Source organism: Zootoca vivipara, chromosome 10 (genome assembly GCF_963506605.1).
Source record: "Zootoca vivipara chromosome 10, rZooViv1.1, whole genome shotgun sequence".
Taxonomy (NCBI): Eukaryota; Metazoa; Chordata; class Lepidosauria; order Squamata; family Lacertidae; genus Zootoca; species Zootoca vivipara.
This window is the reverse complement of record NC_083285.1, coordinates 54826750-54850341: the sequence shown is the minus strand read 5'-3', so window position 1 is coordinate 54850341 and position 23592 is coordinate 54826750. Positions and strand designations below refer to the sequence as shown.

Sequence of the window (23592 nt, the reverse complement as noted above, 5' to 3'; positions counted from 1 at the left end):
GGGGGGGGGGTGTAGGTTGCGATTCCACTACCGACCAGGGACAGCCAGCAGTCGACCAGTACATCGCAGTAGATTATTTCCTTTCCTCCTAATTATTCCACTTTCTAATTAGTTGCCTGAAGTCTTGAAAAGAACATAGGAAAACTCTTCCTTCGTCCTGTTTCATCTTTATATGTTTTTCAAAAGGAGGACAAAATAAGTACATTCACTACCTCAAACCAGCTTCTCTTTTTCATAGGAAACTAAAATAATTTTAAGTACCCATTCAGTTTTCTGTACATGCTGTAATAATTTTTTTGTCTTTTAAAGCAATTAACTTTACATCAATTAATTTTTCTTAAAACCTAGCTGTTACACTTCCTGCAAATGCTCCATTTTCAAGAGACTTCAGAAGTGATACCAGCTTAGGATAATATTTGAAAAGTCAGCATCCCTGGCAGGAAAAGTTGGGGCCCAAAGCCTTTAAGAGAAGAAAATTGGCAACAGACAAGTACGTTTTAAGAACCAAGAATGTAAGCAAAGACACTATAGCTGAGCCAAACTGCCTCTCTTAAGATGTGTCTTGTGCAATGGGCACAAAAACCTGAGTGGTATTATGTGAGCAGCAAAATACTCAAGGGGTATCTCAGCCAAGAAATCAAATCAGAACATGTACACCAGCAGTTTCCTCTCCCAGTCTCCCATGAGTCCTTCATACTCATACTTTCCTTCTAATATCCTCCTCTTCTCAACTCTTATTCCAAGCTGAACTCCAACTTCCCTATGAAACCATCTCTCAAATGCTTTTTACAAGGCAGTTTTCACAGCAGGATTAATGTTTGAAATGTGATTTCAAAGTCCCTCCTTTTGAACTACAGAAATTGTAGCAATGGGGATTAGTATCAATCATCTAGAACTGGCAGCTGTCCAAATTATTCTATCAAGACATGCTCTTACAATGAAGAGGATAAGCAGAGATCAGAACATGCATGGAATTGTTGTGGAATAATCACGATAAGCATCTATTGTAAGATCATATAATAGTGGCATCCAAGCTACTCACAGAATCCCAAACACCTGTCATGGGGGGTGACATGGGAAGCAACCTTTGAATGCTGAATGTTACATGGAAAGCAAGGAAGCCTGTTAATATGAGAAAAGGTTTATTGGAGGGGGGGTATTGCTAAAGGCTGAACTAAGAAATTAAATTATTTTCCTGTAAACTAACTGGGGTATTATGAGGTTTGTTCAAAGGACAATGGGCTTGTCAAGGCACATAAAAATAACTTTTTCCACCAGATTTTCAAGGAGGAGCAAAATGCTTCTGGAAGCACTGACACCTCACTCACATTTAGATAAAGGGTAGTGGGGAGAGAATCACAATACAGAATATGCCAACTAAAAATACATTTCTAAAATTCTTAAAATTAGTCCAGATATTGTCATTGGACAGGATCAAGGTCTCAAGGAGAACATAAAAATCTTTTCATTTGTTAGCTTAATTACCATCAGTCAAGTAAAGGCAAGTTTACACTGTAACCAAGGCTTCCTGGCTGAGCTCCTTCATTTAATGTTTCAATAGCTAAGTGGTTGCTACAGTGACATCATAGCTGTCATTCACTTTCCAACAAAAACTTCTTTTCATTCTGAGTTGACATTCTGCAGTTATGCTCCTCCCCCCATTTCACCCAGGGAAAGCAACAATGAACCAAAGCACTGTTCTGAATTTGAAAGCAGTACATACCAGTACTGGCTAATTCTATTAAAACAGATTGGCAGGTAAGGTAGTATCATATGTTGCAGCAAACGAAAATGAGCTTACAGGTCACTGAAATCTATCAGAGGAAGTGAAATAGCATCTGTAATTCAATTTTTGTGGGTGACATGTGGCTTTTAATTCAAATGTTTTAGTCACTTCCAAGTGTCCTTGTAAATCTTTTAAGTACTCGCTGTAACTAAATGCATTTCCATTTCTAGCCATCCTTACTCTGAACTGCTGAGTATCATCTACTTTCCCATTTGTCCTGAACTTCTGTAACATAAATACTACCTTATCAAAATTGCAAAAACCATATATCATTTCCTAGGACTAACACAGCAGCAGCCTTCTAGGCTCATGAAGATCTAACATGCAGCCCACTCCCAGAATGAAAGCTCCTCAGCTGTCAGAGAGGTTGAGGGTCTCAGGGAAGGAGGTCATTGCTCTGAGGTAGAGGGAAATAATACATTAGAAGGAACCCATTCCTTGGATGAGCTGGTATCCTCTTGTGCCAAGGATATTTTTCCAGGAGGTGGATCGATCCTGGTTGTGGGTGATTCAATAATTAGGAACATAGATGGTTGCCAGTATGATAGGCATACAATTGCACGGTGAACCGTCTACCTGGTGCAAGGGTGCAGGTGTTGCCCACTGCCCACAGTTAGACAGGTGGTTAGTACAGTAGTACCTCTTGTTGCGAACGGGATCAATTCCGGAGGCCCATTCGCAACATGAAAAAACGTATGATGAAGCGCCGCATCTGCACATGCGTGTGATGCAATGCGGCACTTCTGCGCATGCACGATTTAGCGCTTCTGTGCATGCGCGCAGGTTACGGACGCGCCAAACCCAGAAGTAACCCGTTCCGGGACTTCCGGGTTCGGCGCGTCCATAACCTGAAAAGAGATATCATGAAGCGGACGTAACATGAGGTATGACTGTACTAGGGAGAAGTCAGTGGTCATGGTGCATGTTTGCACCAGTGACATGGGGGAAATGTAGTCATGAAGTCCTGGAAGCAAAATTTAGGTTGCTAGATAGGATGCTGAAAGCCAGGACATTCAATGTAGCTTTCTCCAAAATGCTACCACTTCCACACACAGGGCCAGCTAGTGTGGTGCAGGCTAGCAATCCCAATGTGTGGATGAGACACTGGTTGTAGGAAGAGGGGTTTGGATCACTGGGGAACATTTTGCAGCAAGCCAAGCCTGAACAAAAGGTATGGACTCCACTTGAACCAGAATGGAAGCAGACCACTGACACTGAAAGAGAAAAGATGGCATAGCAGCTTTTGAAGTGATTACAGGGGAACTGCCAACAGGAGTGGAATGGAACAAATCTGTCCCCTGAGATGAAGCTGGGGGGAGGAGGGAAATGATGAAAATTTAAACTGTGGAACTGTAGAACTAGGCACTCAGAGTGAAGGGGCAGAGGTCAGCAATTCAGAGAGGCCAAAGCACCCCAGACCAAAGACACTTGAAGATGGAAACTGTATGTAAATGTTTATAAGCTAATGTTAGAAGCTTCTGAGCCAAGGTGGGCAAACTGGAGTGCATGGTCTTAAAAGACAGCATTGATATAGTGGACACAATGGGAACCTGGTGGAATGGAGGGAGGGAGGGGGTAATTGTTATCTCCAGTTATAGACTCTATAGTAAGGACAGGGTAGGATGTACTGGAGATGGTTTCACTCTGTACATCAAAGAGGACATTGAATCAAGCCAACTAGAAATCCCAAAAGAGGCAGGCTTGTCCACAAAATTATTGTGGGTGATGATACTGGGCCGCATTAGTAATTTAGTATGGGGTACGTACTACATAGCGCGGGTGGCGCTGTGGGTTAAACCACAGAGCCTAGGGCTTGCTGATCAGAAGGCTGGCTATTGCATTCGGGTCCTGCTTGCAGGCTTCCCATGGGCATCTGGTTCGGCCACTGTGAGAACAGGATGCTAGACTAGATCAGCCAGTGGTCTGAGCCAGCAGAGCTTTTCTTATTTTCTCAATCTCTGGTCAGTTTAAGCCAATTTGCTTAATTTTGCTTATGAAGCAGGCTTGTTTAACTAAAGTTTATTTTAGGCCATAACTTCTAAGATTGACGGTTTGCTCGCTTGGGAAAAGGGGGAAGCAGGCTTTAGAAGATGCTAGCAGATAGAGCTGTTGCTCAAATAAGATATTTTGTAATGGTGGTTACATGTGCTCAGTCACTGCATGTGCAAGCGGATAAAGCCTACAGAAGTTGCCAACAGAGACTAATTACAGGCTTCTGTACCTGGACAGAAGTAAACCACTCACAATTTAAACTTAATTCCATTATGGACAGCCAAATTTTGACTACAACCCAGGTAAATTCAATTAATCCTGTTGTCTTTGATTTGGGAAATAAAGAGATTCATCAAAGTGCTGAGATACAAGAATCTGGCATGAAAATGGCAATTGGTCTCCAGACCCAGTTTCTGAAAAGGAATCTGGCAGACCTGGTAACTGACCACTTACCACTTTTCAACTAATCCTGTTTTGGGGTATCAGTAGACCTCAGAAAGAACTCAAGTTGGGATACTTTGACTAGCTTATCTACAGTCCTTTTCCATAACTCACTGATTCCATTCATTTAAGAGGATTTCAAAACTGACAGCTGCTCTTCCTCACAGTGTACCTCCACACAAAAACTAGTTGCCATTGAGGAATTCTAGTTTTAAAAACAGTTTAATTAAGTAAGAATTTCGTAATTATATTACATGAACTTATGAAAATAGGAAGCTGCCTTATACCAAGTCAGAGCATAGGTCCATCTAGCTCAGTATTATCTACACTGACTGGCAGCAGCACTCTAGGGATTCAGGGAGGATTCTCTCCCAGCCCTACCTGGAGATGCCAGGGGTTGAACATGGGACCTTCAACATACAAGGCAGATGCTATACCATTGATTTATGGTCCTTCCCCATAGTTTATTTGATATATAATTCTATTCATAATCAAAATATAGAGAAGAGCAAAGAGTGCTTCACTGACCACTAGAGGACTCCCTTGCTGCTTATTTTGCCTTGAATTTCAAGCATTTGCTGTACAGGAGACATGATATGGCTTGCCAAAGTAGGACCTCAAAGCCTATTAACATTTCTTCCTTCACAGTGTAGCACTGACAATGGGTTGAGAGGTTTCATAATTTAAAGCCCAAAGAGTACACAGTAGCTATCATTCTGGACCTCCTTCTCAGAAATGGTCAATATATCCAGATATATATCCAATGGCTTTTACAAGGCTTTTGCCCAAAAAACCAAACAACTTTTCATTTATTTTTTGGTAATTTTGATATCAATGTTCATCATTATTGTATGGCTCTGACAAGCCTATACTCACGTTTTCAATGTGCCAGATGTCATAAGCTCTGTAACCAGAACAATACACTTCTTTCCCTTGACAGTAGACTCCCAGGAATCATAGAACCTAACAATGTTAGGATGTTGAAGCCCTTTCAACATTTCAGCCTCCTCCTTAAATCGTTGCCTCTCCGATTTGGACAGCTTCCGATCCTAAAAGATGGGGGCAACAAAACATGAAAACTGTAACAAAAACAAATCCAACTTAATTATATAGGCAAGGCCACAAACATGCTGATTCTTGGGGCAGGATTAGATGCTACAAGACACACAGGACCGAAGGAGCCCAGCTGCACACACACACACCCCTCCTCAGCCAACACGTGATGTAACATCACTGCAGTTTTCCATTCTTTATCTCCACAGCAGAAAATCAGTGGTGTCTACTTGTGCTATACTAAATTTTACCAGTAAGGAGAAAGACACCTCAGGTGACCAGATAAACTTGTAACAGCTACTTGTAACAGATACTCCCAAAAGTGTGGTTTTTACAGAACTTCATGCAGTTTGATTATCTTCTTCCTTAAAAAACCCTTCTGGAGAATTTACTTTGGAATTTATGTCAAACTTATCAGACTTTGCCTACAAACATATGCACACTTAGCCACTGCAGGCCAACCTTGTTTAAAAAAAAACAATTTGCTCATTTAATAATTTAATTTCTAGTTTCTGTGTAAAGTTTAAAATATGTTGCATGACTACTCATAACCCTATAAAGGAATCCTTACTTTGAAATTACTCACAACTGAAGGATGATAAAAGAAATAACAGAGAACTGTGGTGACCCTCCAGATGTTGTAGCATTCCAACTCCTATCAGGCCCAGTCAGGGTATAAGAGATGATCAGGGTTTGAAATTAGCTGGGTGCCAGTCACATTTTGCCACTTGCAACTGGCCTCTTAACATATCCACCTGCCTGGCCTGGTGATTCAGGGGGTCTTGCAGGGTAGCGCAGCTGCAAAAGATGTGTCTTTTGCTGCTGCACTACTCTGCAGACCCCTTGAATCACTCAGAAGCAAAAATAATTTGTTTGTTTGTTTGTTTGTTTCTCTCTATCTCTGCTGTGGTATTGGGTGAATCAGGTGTTGAGGTAATTTGGTTTTAGCAGGCACTGAAAATAGTACAGTGAGGGTGCTTGATCTCAATAGGTAGGGAGTTCCAAAGTGAAAGCAGTGCCACACTAAATGACCATGTTCTTACAAATGTGGAACAAGTTCGACATGGCACCTGTAGTAATGCCAATTCTGCCGATTGAGAAGCGGGCACATGTAGGGTGAGGCAATCCCGTGGGTAAACTGGTCCTAAAATGGAGTCAACAAACTTTTTTCAGCAGGGGGCCGGTCCACTGTCCCTCAAACCTTGTGGGGGGCCGGACTATATTTTGAAAAAAAAATATGAACGAATTCCTATGCCCCACAAAAAACCCAGAGATGCATTTTAAATAAAAGCATACATTCTACTTATGTAAAAACACCAGGCAGGCCCCACAAATAACCCAGAGATGCATTTTAAATAAAAGAACACATTCCACTCATGTAAAAACTTGCTGATTCCTGGACTGTCCGTGGGCCGGATTTAGAAGGCAATTGGGCCGCATCCGGCCCCCGGGCCTTAGTTTGGGGACGCTGTCCTAAATGGTTAAGGGCTTTATATACTAATTTATGTAATTCATATTTTTTTGTATTTCTACTGAATGCTGCTTTTCTTTTCCCTTTTGAGTTTTGATTGCTAGGTCCTGTTTTAGCATAATATACTGAATGTTATCTTAGAATTCAGAGTCTTGCTATTCAAGAATTCAAACAAATATGCTCACACACAAAGCATAAAGGGAATGCCTCAGTAATCCAGAACAATGTAACAATGCTACTTGAAAAACAAAGAAGAAGCTGCTGGATCAGGCCATTGGCCCATCTATTCTAGCATCCTGTTCTCACAGTGGCCAACCAGGTGCCTGTAGGAAACCTGCAAGCAGAACCCAAGCACAAGAGCACTCCCCCCACCCCGTCCCATGCCCTGCACCTGTAGTTTCCAGCCACTGGTATTCAAAATGGCTGGTGATCTCAACAATGCTGAATTCCAAAAAAGTAAAGAAAACCCTGGACTGAAAAGCGAAACACATGCAATTGTGTTCTACAAATTTAGAAACATTGAGTAACCTAATCTGAGAAATTTAAATACAGAACTTTCAACAGCCTGAATTTCACCACCACCACAATTCTCTTCTTAAAAGTACCTTTGCAATAGATTTGCAATGGCAAACAGAATACAATATAACCTACACAGGGGTTTGGTTCCAAACGTTCCGCATATACACGAAAATTGTGTATACCCAAACCCTTGGAACATCCTTGTGGCTAGTGGGGGAGGGGGAGAGAGAGAACATGCCCAGAACTTCCAGAACCTGTACACAGAGCAGCCCTTGCCCTTTAAAAGCTTTTTTCACACAGTGGACCTGACCCCCAAATAGCTTTTAGGCTCTCCACCTTGATTACATTCCACTTGTGCAATTTTAACTGGCCGGTGTTCAATCATGTAAGTTGAATGTGTGTAAGATGTGATTGTACTGTAAACTCATCTACTACCATCCTTTCCCAAAATTCACAAACATATGCATGACAAAAGAATTAATCTCACTTTTGTTGCGCTAAAAGCAGAAGAAAACATGCTATTAGAAGTGCTGGTGCAGCAAATTAAACTTTTGGAACAGGGCAACTGACTTGACTGGTAAGCCACATATTTTGGATCTTCTGCAAATTCTCTTAGATTGCAAGGATTCAACTGTAAGCCCAGTAACATTTTCAAGTATTCCTCAAAGACTTACTTAAATGAGAAAGTAAACACATTTGCACACATTTTTAAAAATGAACTACTGACGACTAGACAGCAAAACCAGACCAGTTATGTATGTTTCTTACTGGAAGCCTTTAACCTTTGGATGTAAACATGGAACTTTTTACTTAAGATGCTTTCCCTGTTCTCTGCAGGGTGTGTCAAATGCTAATTTTGCTCCAAAGTCATTTGGGAAAGGGGTGAAATGCGCTGTAGCTGACAATGTATTATAACATACTGTTTAACAAAACACAACCCTGGATAGGCGCCTGGAACCCCTGGAATCTTGCTACTGCTCGGCAGGGACTGGGGATGGTACACAACCTTTATAACAATACATAGTTCCTTACTGATCAGGGCAAAAACCCCTACAGCACATAGGCTGGCCATTTAAATGAGGTGTATGACTGTGTGGAAGTCTTCAACCATGTTCTACCGCTCATCAATTTCAATTTAATTGCCCCACAATATTAAAGATGATGTGCTTTGCTGTAATGACTAAGAGTGGTCCACAGCTTATATAGCATTTATTTTTTCACAGTTATAAACAAATCAGTTAGAACAAATCATAAATGAAATTCCAAAGGATAATATAGAAAATGGATAAACCCTGCATTTCCTTGATAGCAAACCTCCAGGGCATGTCACATCCCCTTCAACAATATCGCCTTCCTAGCAAGTTGAAACAGATGCATGAAGCCTTGTCTGCTAGCTTTCATTCCTTTCCACCCACATTAAATTGTTTTGACATTGTTTCAACAGAAATGCAACACTACCCAGCATGTGACTTGCATTTCTGTAATATAAGGGCACTAAATGTGGACAGAAAATAAAAGAATCATTCAAACCACAACTAGTCTTTCTTGGCAATTTATACTTGACAGGTATTCAACATTGGAGTCAGCATTCGGTATTAGAGATGCCCAATGTGTAGCACCAAACCCATTATATCATGGTCCAAATTATATTGATAGTTCATCCAAATAAAAATGCTTGGTTGTCTGCTCCAAAGCTTAACTCTACTTTCCTTTCTGCATGTAACTTTTTAAGTATGAAGGAGGCGCATTAAACAACATTCATACACCTGCCAGGCCAGCAGCTAGACTTCCTTCAAACATTTCTCCCATATAGCTGCAAGATTAGAAGAACCTTCACTTATAACTTAGTCAACTTCATTTAGCTCCAGATCCAAATAAACAGGTCCCTGAAATTTCATAGGACATTCAGGTAACAGCAAACCATTTCCCCAGTGGACATTTCATTATTATTTTTATTCACAAGTAGAGAACCGCAAAGCAATGGTTCAAGTTGCATACTTGGCTACTATGTGTTTCTTTTAGTGTCCCATCCACCCTCACTATAAAAAGGAGTGGGTACAATGAAACTGCCCCCCAACTCCAGGAGGTCCTTATCCCTGTGCACCGCTCTCTGTCACCAACATGTCCGGGCAGCAACGGTTTTTACAGCTGTTTTAAAAAAATATTTTTCCTACCATGCTTGTGTGTCTACTAGTAAATTAGAATACAGTGGTACCTTGGTTTAAGTACACAACTGGTTCCTGAAGTCTGTACTTAACCTAAAGCGTACTTAACCTGAAGCGAACTTTCCCATTGAAAGTAATGGAAAGTGGATTAATCCGTTCCAGATGGGTCCGCGGAGTACTTAAACTGAAGCGTACTTAACCTAAAGCGAACTTTCCCATTGAAAGTAATGGAAAGTGGATTAATCTGTTCCAGATGGTCGGCGGAGTACTCAACCTGAAGCGTACTTAACCCGAAGTATGAGTGTAATTGGTTCTGGAAGTCCGTACTTAACCTGAAGCGAACTTTCCCATTGAAAGTAATGGAAAGTGGATTAATCCATTCCAGATGGGTCCGCAGAGTACTTAAACTGAAAGTACTCAAACCGAAGCGTACTTAAACCGAGTTATGACTGTACTAAAACTCTCTAGGTCCATGTTGGCACTTTGCATCCTCCTACCACTAACAAGGTTATTTGTGCATGGCACTGAGTCAGCTATTCTTTGCACCTCTAGGCAGTTACATCAACTGAATGACTTTGCCATCACGGGCAAATGAAGGTGAATGGGAAAAAGCACTGAGGATGAGCTAAGCCAACTATGGGCCACCAATATAACTTCCAAAACACATTTAAGTGTTGTTGTTTTTAAGGAAATATTAAGACAATTTTTTGTCCCAGAAATAAATACTGATCATATTTTCTGAATTCCAGGTGTGTGTTTTTTTTAACCAATCCCCTAAAGGTTTTAAGTGGAGCAAGCCTGGTGAATCTCCCTTTGGAGTGTCACAATACATATGCCACTCAAAGGGGAAAAAAACACATTTCTAACAGACGATATCCTCATTGCAGATGATGGTGACAACCCAGAGCAACCCAGTCTCTCTAGCTGATCTTAATTCACATGGGTGAGTTAAACTGTCTTTGAGAGCTTATAAATTTTAAATGAGCAAGATAATTTTAAAAGCACACACACATGCATAATGCAGTACACAGTCTCCAATTACAGTTTTCTAAGATGAAAACACTGATATTTTATAAAGGACAGATATTACAAAGAATATGAGAAATGCAAGTGCATAGCAACTGATATCTTCAAAATTCTGTTTTTGTTTACATGAAATGATAAAGAGTAGATAAAATAATTAAAATGCCTGCCATTCTGCAAGTGCTTAAATTTACAAACTATGCCATTGTCAGCAACTAGACAGACACCTTTTTTTAAAAAAAAAGTATAATTAAAACAATGGGATCCCAAACTATAGTAACTGTAGCTAGGCAACAAACAATCAGATGTTTTTAACACCTGTGCACAATGCTCATAAGCACAGAGGACTAGAAGGAATAGAGCAGTTGCCTAGGAGAAAATTCTAGCATTCATGAACCCGAAAACAGCAGAACAAATATTTTTGGTATTTTTCAAAAAGATATTAGTGAACTGTACAGAGACCAAAAGGACATCAGTGTCAGATACTATTCCTTGCAGAAGCAAGGAAACCCAGGCCAGGGAGCACATGCCAACTCCTGAAACAAACACCAGTCTGAGAGAACTGTTGGGGTTTCCACACCCACACCTTCCCTGGGGCTACATAAGACTAATATGTTCCAAAGGAAGGCAAACAAAAAGAAACCTTGGCCAAGAAGCTAGTGCCAACAGCTCCTATATTTTACACTTTGGGGTATAAAATCTACCAAATTGAGGAAATTGAGGAAATCTCTTGTATGCATAAAGCCAAGTGTGAGTGAAGCATGTGCAGGACAAATGCAGTTCTTATCATAGTTTTGGATAAGGTCACCGTTCAATGTCCAGTTTTGTGTTTGTATTAATTTCCTCTTTACAAGGAAGCTGCCCTAGGAAAATACCATCTTCAAATATAGCCTATAGTAATACTTACTGTATAACTATCACCAGCTTGCCTGCTCAGTTCTCCTATCCTATGACTAACTCAAATATAAGCAATATGTCAGCTAACATACCAGAACTCTAAATCAATGTTTTTCTTCTAGATTTAAGTTTATAATTTCTGGCTAATTCAACAATGTCCCAATTACTCTCATAGGTACAGTTTGCCTTGCATGCGAAGATCTCTAACTACTGTTTATATTGGAATAATTCATACTAAGCAATTAATATATACCGCTCATAACTGGCATTGCTTGGGAATTATAAGAACCCCCCAAAATCAGTGCAACTTTTAAAGTTTCAGCCCACCATCTTGATTCAAATAGTGTCCAGCTGTATCCAAACACAGACAGAAACCTGGTCCTTGAGCTCAGGAACCATCTAGCAATATTTTGGCACAATGTATTATGAAATATTCAAATGTATAGCAAGCACATTTCCAGAATACATAATACTGTAGACATCTCTCTCACACATAGAGCACATTTTTAAGTAGGGCTAACTGAATTTGCAATTTAACCTAGGAAACCTATCAGATTGCTACAGTAGTGCATAAGGCACAAACATAGTGCATAAGGCACTAAGTGCATAAGGCACAAACCTAGGAAACCTATCAGATCGCTACAGTAGTGCATAAGGCACAAACATAGCAGGTCTTTATTTAAAAAAACTGCTTCTTTTCTTTGAAGCTGAATTAAGGGAGGAAGGAGTCTACTTTTAATTTTTTATCATCATTTAAACATTTAGGATCATATTAAAATGTCAGTCCATAAGACTATGCTACTAGGTGAAAGAGGCTGGCAAACTATTCACAAAACTTGATTTTATAATGAAATCCTATTTATAAATCCTATTTATAATCAAAATCCTATTACCCCAACACTTATATTGTACACCAAACCCTAAGAAAAAAAAGATGTGCCATTTCTCAAAGTATACAGAACTGGAACTGGAAAAAGGACTTCCGGTTTTTATATCTGGATCGTATTTTCAAAAGATAAATTCATTGTTTAGGAAATGCCTTTGGGGCTCAGCATCACCAAGAATATTCTTGCAGAGAATGCAGCTACAAATTAAAGAAGGCAGTTTCGTAAGCCCAAATTCGGAATTATATCACTATGCTTACCTACTGTCAAGTACTAAATATTGGAATACCACTGTTGGCCCCAATTTTCTGATGTGGGCAACCCTAGAATATATGTACATAACACCTTTGATTGGTTGGACAATATTAGGATTGAAATATCTAAAATCTCAGGTGACTCTGGAAACAATATGAAGAATATGGAATATATTGGGCTAATAAAAACAAATTTGATCTATTTTCAGATGCTAAACTTACTCTGTAGGGAAACCCCACACTAAGAATTGCAAAAAAGATGGTGATATGGAAAAAGTGGATGGAAGCAGGTGTATTGACATTGGACCAACCAATATATGGGGAAGATGAATTTTATACTTTTGCTATTTTAAGACAAAAATATCACCTATCAGATGCAGCCCAATGGCAATGTCTTCAATTACAACATCTCCCAACAAATGTGTTTGGGCCATCAGCCCTTTCAGCTTCCAGATATTGGAGCAACTGGACAACTCATTCAAAAATAAAAAAACAGCAATTAATTTTTATGTCTATTAACAATACACAAGTTCAATATGCAGTCTGTAAGAGATGACTGGAATAAAGAATTGAAACTTTCATTCTTGCCCAGACAGTGGGAAAATGTATTAGCTTCAATACCGAAGGTGTCATTAGATTTAAAATTAAAACTAACACAACAGAAAATAATATTTAGAGTTTATTGGACCCCTTTACGGTTGTATAAAAAAGGGTTAGCTAAGACAATTCAGTGTTGGAGATGTGGCAAGGAGAATGCCTCTCTGAAACACATGTTTGTACAGTGTTCTTTACTTAACAAGTTTTGGGAGAAATTGCTGGACTGTGTAACTATGACTGTGCAGAAAGTTAAATATTTCAGCAGCGAATATTTTATTGAACTATATACCTGCAGTATGGAAATTCTCAAGGAGACAATGGAAATGGATTCTCCGTGTCCTGATGGTGGCCATTAAAGGGACGCGGGTGGCGCTGTGGTCTAAACCACAGAGCCTAGGGCTTGCCGATCAGAAGGTTGGCAGTTCAAATCCCCGCGACAGGGTGAGCTCCTGTAGTTCGGTCCCAGCTCCTGCCCACCTAGCAGTTCGAAAGCACGTAAAGTTCAAGTAGATAAATAGGTACCGCTCCAGCAGGAAGGTAAACGGCATTTCCGTGCACTGCTCTGGTTCGCCAGAAGCGGCTTAATCATGCTGGCCACATGACCTGGAAGCTGTGTGCGGACAAACGCCGGCTCCCTCAGCCTATAGTGCAAGATGAGCGCTGCAACCCCAGAGTCGTCCGCGACTGGACCTATTGCTGAGAGGTACCTTTACCTTTTAATGGTGGCCAAGAGATTGATATTGAGGAATTGGAAAAATAAAGATATGCTACCCTTCAATCAATGGACAGATGATATGACATCACTCGCAATTTATGAACAGACTGCTTACAGGCACAGACTCTGTATGGATAAATATGATAAAATTTGGAATGAGTTTATACAAAATGTAGTAGGCTATTAACATTTACATAAGTACCAGGACAATAACACTATACCAATTTATACAAGAATGTATGGGAATATTGTATATTGCTTCTTTTTTTGTATATTTGTGTTTTTAAATGTATCATTGTTGTTGTTTTTCTCCCTCTCACTTTCCCCTTTTTCAGTATTACTTTATTTCTTTTAACTGAAATCACCATAATAAAATATAAATATTTTTAAAAAACTGGAAACACCTCTTCCCCCACAGCCTGCTAACTGGATAGCTCTGTGCCTCAGCATGTAGGGAACAAAGAGTCCCATTTTGAATTTTCCTGTGCTAGTGGAATTCAGTTTTCAGCTGTAAAACAGCTCCAGAACCCACTCTCCAGGAGACTGGTCTAGACCAATTTCTCTCATGCTTCAAGAAACAGCTGAAAGCCTTTTGCCAAGCCTTCTTTCTACGTCACAGTATGACATCCTATGCCTGAAAGCTGCAATTTGGTATGTGGGTTTTACTGTTTTATTCCAGTCAATGTCAGATGTCATATTGTTTTTAATGCTTGAAATTATTTTATGTGCTTTTATTGTTGCTGTTTTTATTATGAAAGATCTCAAAGTTATTTAACAGGAAGCAATTCATAAATGAAATAAATAAATACTTGTTTAGGTGGTTGCAGTGTTTGTATTCCTGCTTCCAAATCTCTTAAATTGTCTTGACTACTTTCAAGTTGTTGTTTAGTCGTTTAGTCGTGTCCGACTCTTCGTGACCCCATGGACCATAGCACGCCAGGCACTCCTGTCTTGCACTGCCTCCCGCAGTTTGGTCAAACTCATGTTCGTAGCTTCGAGAACACTGTCCAACCATCTTGTCCTCTGTCGTCCCCTTCTCCTAGTGCCCTCAATCTTTCCCAACATCAGGGTCTTTTCCAAGGATTCTTCTCTTCTCATGAGGTGGCCAAAGTATTGGAGCCTCAGCTTCACGATCTGTCCTTCCATGGGACTCTCAAGAGTCTCCTCCAGCACCATAATTCAAAAGCATCAATTCTTCGGCGATCAGCCTTCTTTATGGTCCAGCTCTCACTTCCATACATCACTACTGGGAAAACCATAGCTTTAACTATACGGACCTTTGTCGGCAAGGTGATGTCTCTGCTTTTTAAGATGCTGTCTAGGTTTGTCATTGCTTTTCTCCCAAGAAGCAGGCGTCTTTTAATTTCGTGACTGCTGTCACCATCTGCAGTGATCAAGGAGCCCAAGAAGGTAAAATCTCTCACTGCCTCCATTTCTTCCCCTTCTATTTGCCAGGAGGTGATGGGACCAGTGGCCATGATCTTGGTTTTTTTGATGTTGAGCTTCAGACCATATTTTGCGCTCTCCTCTTTCACCCTCATTAAAAGGTTCTTTAATTCCTCCTCGCTTTCTGCCATCAAGGTTGTGTCATCTGCATATCTGAGGTTGTTGATATTTCTTCCGGCAATCTTAATTCCGGCTTGGGATTCATCTAGTCCAGCCTTTCGCATGATGAATTCTGCATATAAGTTAAATAAGCAGGGAGACAATATACAACCTTGTCGTACTCCTTTCCCAATTTTGAACCACTCAGTTGTTCCATATCCAGTTCTAACTGTAGCTTCTTGTCCCACATAGAGATTTCTCAGGAGACAGATGAGGTGATCAGGCACTCCCATTTCTTTAAGAACTTGCCATAGTTTGCTGTGGTCGACACAGTCAAAGGCTTTTGCATAGTCAATGAAGCAGAAGTAGACATTTTTCTGGAACTCTCTAGCTTTCTCCATAATCCAGCGCATGTTTGCTATTTGGTCTCTGGTTCCTCTGCCCTTTCGAAATCCAGCTTGCACTTCTGGGAGTTCTCGGTCCACATACTGCCTAAGCCTGCCTTGTAGAATTTTAAGCATAACCTTGCTAGCGTGTGAAATGAGCGCAATTGTGCGGTAGTTGGAGCATTCTTTGGCACTGCCCTTCTTTGGAATTGGGATGTAGACTGATCTTCTCCAATCCTCTGGCCATTGCTGAGTTTTCCAAACTTGCTGGCATATTGGGTGTAGCACCTTAACAGCATCATCTTTTAAAATTTTAAATAGTTCAGCTGGAATATCATCACTTCCACTGGCCTTGTTATTAGCAGTGCTTTCTAAGGCCCATTTGACTTCACTCTCCAAGATGTCTGGCTCAAGGTCAGCAACCACACTACCTGGGGTGTACGAAACCTCCATGTCTTTCTGGTATAATTCCTCTGTGTATTCTTGCCACCTCTTCTTGATGTCTTCTGCTTCTGTTAGGTCCTTACCACTTTTGTCCTTGATTATGGTAATCTTTGTACGAAATGTTCCTTTCATATCTCCAATTTTCTTGAACAGATCTCTGGTTTTCCCCATTCTATTGTTTTCCTCTATTTCTTTGCATTGCTCATTTAAGAAGACCCTCTTGTCTCTCCTTGCTGTTTTTTGGAAATCTGCATTCAGTTTCCTGTATCTTTCCCTATCTCCCTTGCATTTTGCTTGCCTCCTCTCCTCCGCTATTTGTAAGGCCTCGTTGGACAGCCATTTTGCTTTCTTGCATTTCCTTTTCCTTGGGATGGTTTTCGTTGCTGCCTCCTGTATAATGTTACGAGCCTCCATCCATAGTTCTTCAGGCACTCTGTCCACCAAATCTAAATCCTTAAACCTGTTCCTCACTTCCACTGTGTATTCATAAGGGATTTGATTCAGATTGTATCTTACTGGCCCAGTGGTTTTTCCTACTTTCTTCAGTTTAAGCTGGAATTTTGCTATAAGAAGCTGATGATCTGAGTTACAGTCAGCTCCAGGTCTTGTTTTTGCTGATTGTATAGAGCTTCTCCATCTTTGGCTGCAGAGAATATAATCAATCTGATTTTGATGCTGCCCATTTGGTGATATCCATGTGTAGAGTCGTCTCTTGTGTTGTTGGAAGAGAGTGTTTGTGATGACCAGCTTGTTCTCTTGACAGAACTCTATTAGCCTTTGCCCTGCTTCATTTTGAACTCCAAGGCCAAACTTGCCAGTTGTTCCTTTTATCTCTTGATTCCCTACTCCATGGACAAAGACAACAGACTTTCAAGTAAAAACAGATTATACATTTTCACCTGTCCTTCCAAAATGAGTTTTTTAAAATACTGATATGCCCTACAGGGTGGTTGTAAGGATTAGCGGATTAATGTATCCAAAGGCATTATTTTTTTAGCTTGCAAAACTAAAAGAGACATTTGGTATTATGAATTACTCAGAGGTTTGCTGTGGTAATTGTGTATAAGGCCTAATGATAAGGAAGCCAAAAGGATATGGTTTTGAATCTGTGAAGTATTTAATTATTGCACCATGTAGCATTTTTATATTTTTCTGAATGGGGTGTAAACAAGAAAACATGAAGTGCAGTAAGGATGAAAGAGAATTCAAATTCAAAGACTGATTATTCTGCAAGAATGCTGGACGGAACAAGAGAATGACCAGGAAATGTCAGTACTGTACTGTTAAGGATGAGCAATATGACCTAAATGCATCATACAGCAAGATACCTATGATGTTATTCATACACAGTCTTACCAACAGAGAAGTCTGTTTCTCATTACTTTGTATTTTAAGGCACATGTTGTCCTTGGTTTTGTGCCATTCTATTTTTCAAAGCCTGAATGAGAACAGTTTGGGGGCTATTTCTCAGGATTCAAAACCAGAACTATGCAGGTTATCATGGTTCAAGGAGCCTATATAATCAAGTCCCTACATCTTATTACCAGTGTTAGGAACTCAAATATATAAGCTAATCGCCAAATAGAACCTTAAACCTAGGTTACGGTTGCCACAGTGGAGGTCTGGATGCCTTTTTTTAAGCAGTGTGATGATGATGATTTTCATTTCTATACCACTTCTATACTCACTGGGTGACCTTGGGCCTCTAAACCTACCTCACAGGGTCTTTTTAGAGATTAATTGAGGAGGGGGGTAAACCATGTACTCCTTGGAGAAAAAGGTGGGATATAAATACATAAATAAGCTCTTCTGCTTACCTAGTTAAGAAAGCTGGAGGTGTCAGTCACTAACCTGGCATCTAGAGATTAGAGCTGGGCGATATCTGGTTTTCGACATTGTGATATAAGGGTATGTCACAATGTCTGAAATAAGGATGAAGCTAAGTAGAGGCATTGGCTAGCTTCACAGTTTTTAACACATTGGGATTTTTTGCATACTGCATGCATGATCAAAAATTATGGAACCAATATCACAATATGGATTTCATGTGGTCACAACTGGATCCACGCCAGTAGCAAAATACACATGGCTAATTTCTAACACTGCTTATTACCTTCCTTCTGCCCCACTTAAGTCTTTTATGAATCTCTGAAGATGGCATAATTCAACATAGACAAGTTGCAAATCTCAACATGAGAAAAAATGGGGAAGATGAAAACAAGCACTATTAGCATTTCTCTTTTAAAATATAAATGACCAGCCCTACCACAACCACAATGCCTGCCTATCAAATTGCAGTTCAGTTGTCACAGCCAAGCCGTGAATATTACATGCTAAGAAATAGAGAAATAATTAAAGTTTATGCTGAATATTACATATGAAATAAAAAGAATTCTGAAATTCCAAAGAATTAAGAAGTTTCTAGACACACTGTGTTTACTATTCTGAACTGCACATTAATACAATATATTCTTAAACTGAAATTGCCAGATATAAAGCAGAAAAGTATTAAATGCTAATGAGTTTTCATTCTGTTCACTGCTTCCAAATCAGTATTCAAAAGGATGACTGGATCTGTATTTTCCTCTTCCAGGAACGATGGAAAGCATCAGCCATCCTGCAAAAGAACGTGTTACTAGAGTGAAGAATCCTTTACAACCTCAAAATTATATAAATATATCACTTCAAGAAGGGATAAGAGGTATTATTTTAGAGGTCAGCTTTTGCATTTATTATGAAGCAGGCTAACAAATCCCATACCTTTTAAAAGAAACGTTATATGTGAAGGTCAAACTGCTACCATGCCAATCTCTACAATACTGGTTACACAACCGAGTCCTCTAAGTTCCTTCAAAAAGCAATAAAGTGTTACATAACACTGGAATGCAAAAGTTGGCATGCAGTTCACAACAAATGTCCTATGCGATGTTAGGGAAGCTAATCTGATCTCCATGGCTAATATACTAGAAATAAAACTTTCAGAAAAAATTGGAGCATAGGTGGCTTTGTAATCACATCTTAGGCAGTTAGATGTGCATTTTTTATCACTAGAATCATAGAATCATAGAGTTGGAAGAGACCACAAGGGCCATCCAGTCCAACCCCCTGCCAAGCAGGAAACACCATCAAAGCATTCTTGACATATGCCTGTCAAGCCTCTGCTTAAAGACCTCCAAAGAAGGAGACTCCACCACACTCCTTGGTAGCAAATTCCACTGCCGAACAGCTCTTACTGTCAGGAAGTTCTTCCTAATGTTTAGGTGGAATCTTCTTTCTTGAAGTTTGAATCCATTGCTCCGTGTCCGCTTCTCTGGAGCAGCAGAAAACAACCTTTCTCCCTCCTTTTATATATTTGAACATGGCTATCATATCAACCCTTAACCTTCTCTTCTCCAGGCTAAACATACCCAGCTCCCTAAGCCGTTCCTCATAAGGCACAGTTTCCAGGCCTTTGGCCATTTTGGTTGCCCTCTTCTGGACACGTTCCAGCTTGTCAGTATCCTTCTTGAACTGTGGTGCCCAGAACTGGACACAGTACTCCAGGTGAGGTCTGACCAGAGCAGAATACAGTGGTACTATTACTTCCCTTGATCTAGATGCTATACTCCTATTGAATATATGCACAAAGGCATCTTTCCAGAGACATAAAAAGACATCTATATGCTTCAAACTACTTGACTTCATCTACATAGTCATATGTTAACAGCACCACTTGTGATGCACAATTTCTACCACAAATGTTTACTGAATAAACACTAGTGGTAGTAGAAGCACCAGCTATAACCATTGTTATAGCCAACACCAAAAGACCATTTGTGAATATGTGCTCACATCCCACTAATGCCAGCTAAGGTAAAGGTAAAGGGACCCCTGACCATAAGATCAGTTGCGGAAGACTCTGGGGTTGCGGCACTCATCTTGCTCTATAGGCGTTTGTCCGCATACAGCTTCCGGGTCATGTGGCCAGCATGACTAAGCCACTTCTGGTGAACCAGAGCAGAACACAGAAATGTCGTTTACCTTCCCGCCAGAGCGGTACCTATTTATCTACTTACACTTTTGACATACTTTCGAACTGCTAGGTTGGCAGGAACAGGGACCGAACAACGGGAGCTCATCCCGTCACAGGGATTCAAACCACCGACCTTCTGATCGGCAAGCCCAAGGCTCAGTGGTTTACACCACAGCACCACCCGCATCCCAGCTAATTGCTAAATCCAGCTAAAGCTTACCCTAAATACACAATGAATCATTACTGCTCTTAACACCACCTCTGGTACTAACTCCTGCAGAGGGTAGTCTACAGCCAGTCCCAGTGTCAGCAGCTGTAAGACAGCGCTGCTTGTCTACCTATCAAGAAACAGAAAATACATGACCCGCAGCAACAATCTCAGAGTTTTGTGCATAATCACAGTTTCTATACAGCTCCTACCCAGGACACACCCTATCATGCAGTAATGTGAAGCAACCCACTTAAAGTAGCACCAGCAGGGAGAAAATACAAGATTTGGGTCGCTTTGTGAGGTCATCCAGACTTCTAGTACAGTGCCTTCTGTGAGTTGGCATCACAATGCTGTATTGTTTTTAATATTTGGTTGGAAGCCGCCCAGAGTGGCTGGGGAAACCCAGCCAGATGGGCGGGGTATAAATAATATATTATTATTATTATTATTATTATTATTATTATTATTATATCCACCCCATGATGGAAGTTTGGCCACAAGACCTGTCAAACCAATGCCAATAATAGCCAATGCATGTTGGTTAGGTTTATGATTATTAAATTTGTATATCATTTCATGAAAAAGTGAACCCTATGGGATCTCTGCCAAGTGATTTTTCAGCAATATGCAATTTGCAAAAAACATTATTTGCATATTCCAACTTTATTCCAATAATTTGCTACATTTGCTATATTTTCAGAAGACTCATTGAAATCCTTTCTGCAACAGGATTAAATCTGTAAAGTGGATTTGGTCAAAAGAAACACCCGAGTTACAATTCTGCCTTATTTCAAGTTTAACTGGAAAGTTTTGTATTTTCACAACAGACATTTTCAAATTCAGATAGTACTTATGGTTTATTTAACTTAAAATTATTCCAAAAGGGTATACTGCCAGTTTGCTCACCATGAGAAAATCAAGAGCTTCAGCTGGGAACACTGAGCTCAGTATATATTAAGTACCTAACTATAATCCAGCCTTATATTTCAGCACATTTAACACTTGCCTAGTAGCCATAAGATGACAAGGAACTGCACAGCTGAATGAGTAGGCTGGCAAATCTATCATTTCTCTACATACAGAATAGAAATCAAGCAGGTTGCCATGCATAAAAGTGTAAGGGGCAGAGCTCTTCATCCCACTTCAACCAGCCCCCCACCCTGGCTAGAAATTATCCTCCCCACCTGCCACATGCAAGTAACTTTCATGGGCTTATTTACAAGACTGCTACAATCAGCTACAAAGCCCTAAGCAGCTTCAACAAAATATAACAGCTTTTCCTCTCTATATGCCCCATTACAATCCAAACTTTTACAGGCTTAAGCTTAACGCACTGGCACAACACAATTGTGCTGGCACAACACAATTGGGAGAACACACTATCACAAGTGAAGCTCTTTCATTGTATGCTACTACATCATTCAGAGCAATGCCCATGCCAAAATGTTACTGATAAAAAAAATCTTCCAATCACCTTCACCCTTTGTCTACTCACTGCTATTTTTATTTGGATCAAATTCAATTCAACTAGGAAGGCAGCCAAAGTTGTTGATATTCCACAAAATTTCAAAATCCAACATATTAAAGCCACATAAGCCATCTATTTTTGTTTCTTGCAGGTAAAAATAAAAATGCTCGTCATGCACAGAATTCATACTAACATAGAATTCCATACTAACATAGAACTCCAGAGCACACAAAAAGAAATTACCATGTTTTCATTCAGAATAATAAAATACAGCAGAAACTTTAGGAAACAAAAACCTAACTCACACCCTAATATACAGTATATGTAAAATCATTTGAAAGGAACAGTTTGAAGCCTTCCAATACATGTCAGAAGTAGTGCAAGCAACTACAGTGGTACCTCGGTTTAAGAACAGTTTGGTTTACAAACTCTGAAAAACCAGAAAGTGTCTTGGTTTGAGAACTTTACCTCGGTCTAAGAATGGAATCCGAACGGTGGAAGGGCACCAGCAGCAGGGGGCCTCATTAGGGAAAGCGCGTCTCGGTTTAAGACTGGTTTTGGTTTAAGAACGGATTGCTGGAACGGATTAAGTTCGTAAACCAAGGTACCACTGTAATTTTAAATGCACTAGCAAAAATCCTGCTTTTCTGCTTGCATAAAATTGCCTCTAAGAACCATTCAATCAGATTTAGGACCATGCTTGTTCTCCCATTAAAGGCCGTTTTCAGTGGAGTTACCTGGCACTTAACTTTTTATGGTACTTTTAATTTCACATTATGTTCAACAGTGCATAAAACGCAAAATGAATTAACATAGCCAACAGGAATTTCTAAGCTTCCAACCTTTTCTCCAAGTAAGTTTGACTTAACACAGGCTCCCTCCCCCGGTTCAGTTTTTAGAAGAAACTAAAACTATTTTAATGACTGTTAAAAAGATGAAGTTTCCTTCCCATTCTGCTTTTCCACGTCGTTAAAAAGACATTTTTGCAACTACCAGTACATAAATGCTTCACGAGATTGGGGAATGATTCCTAGATCTGTTAACACTAAGCCTTCTAGGTGGTTTGGGAGCTACATAATCAGAATCCCATGATCATGATTAAAGGGGGGTGGGAATCAAAGTAGTTTTCTCCCCCCCCCCAAAAAAAGCAAGGATTCTTCCGAGTGCAGGATTTACATCAATCTAGCACTAAGCCTCCCTCATAATTTGCCAATAAAACTGTATCAAAACCATTGTGACTAACAGATGTCTCTAATTTTTATCAAAGTAACAGCCACAGCCTTTGAGCAGTGAAACTGCACGCCAATCCTTAGACCTTGATTGTGTTTAGTAAAATAATATGCCATTTAAATTTCCAAAAGAAACAAAATTAGCAGTCACAGGTGATGGAATTAGGTCTATTTAGAGTGGCAAAGCAGAAATATGTTTTTTGCTTTGTTTTAGAGAACAAGGCAGAACGCAGAACTCTTTAACATGACAGGGGAGAAAAGATTTTACACACAAAATGCCACAGAGCAGTTAAATTAAGACAATTAATTTACAAAAACAAAGCCCATAATCTCTTAACGAGCTAACACAAAGCAAGAAGCTAACAAGCTAACATAGAGAATAGTTTCTTAACAAGCTAATATAGAGCACTGAACACATTCATGTTCAATGACTTTACAGCTATATAATCTAGTACAGTGGAATCTTGGTTCTTGAACGCCTTGGTACTTGAACATTTTGG

General features: G+C 39.9%; 1 protein-coding gene across 11 annotated transcripts in view; it reads right to left on the bottom strand.

Moving 5' to 3' along the window:
• WNK1 (WNK lysine deficient protein kinase 1) overlaps nt 1-23592 on the bottom strand; it is a 117727-nt gene that overhangs the window by 69442 nt on the left and 24693 nt on the right. For all 11 annotated transcript variants that reach the window (XM_035127436.2, XM_060279974.1, XM_060279975.1 and 8 more), the window contains exon 2: nt 5096-5268. In XM_035127436.2, the coding sequence (XP_034983327.1) occupies nt 5096-5268 (173 nt within the window). The remainder of the gene's footprint in view (nt 1-5095; nt 5269-23592) is intronic.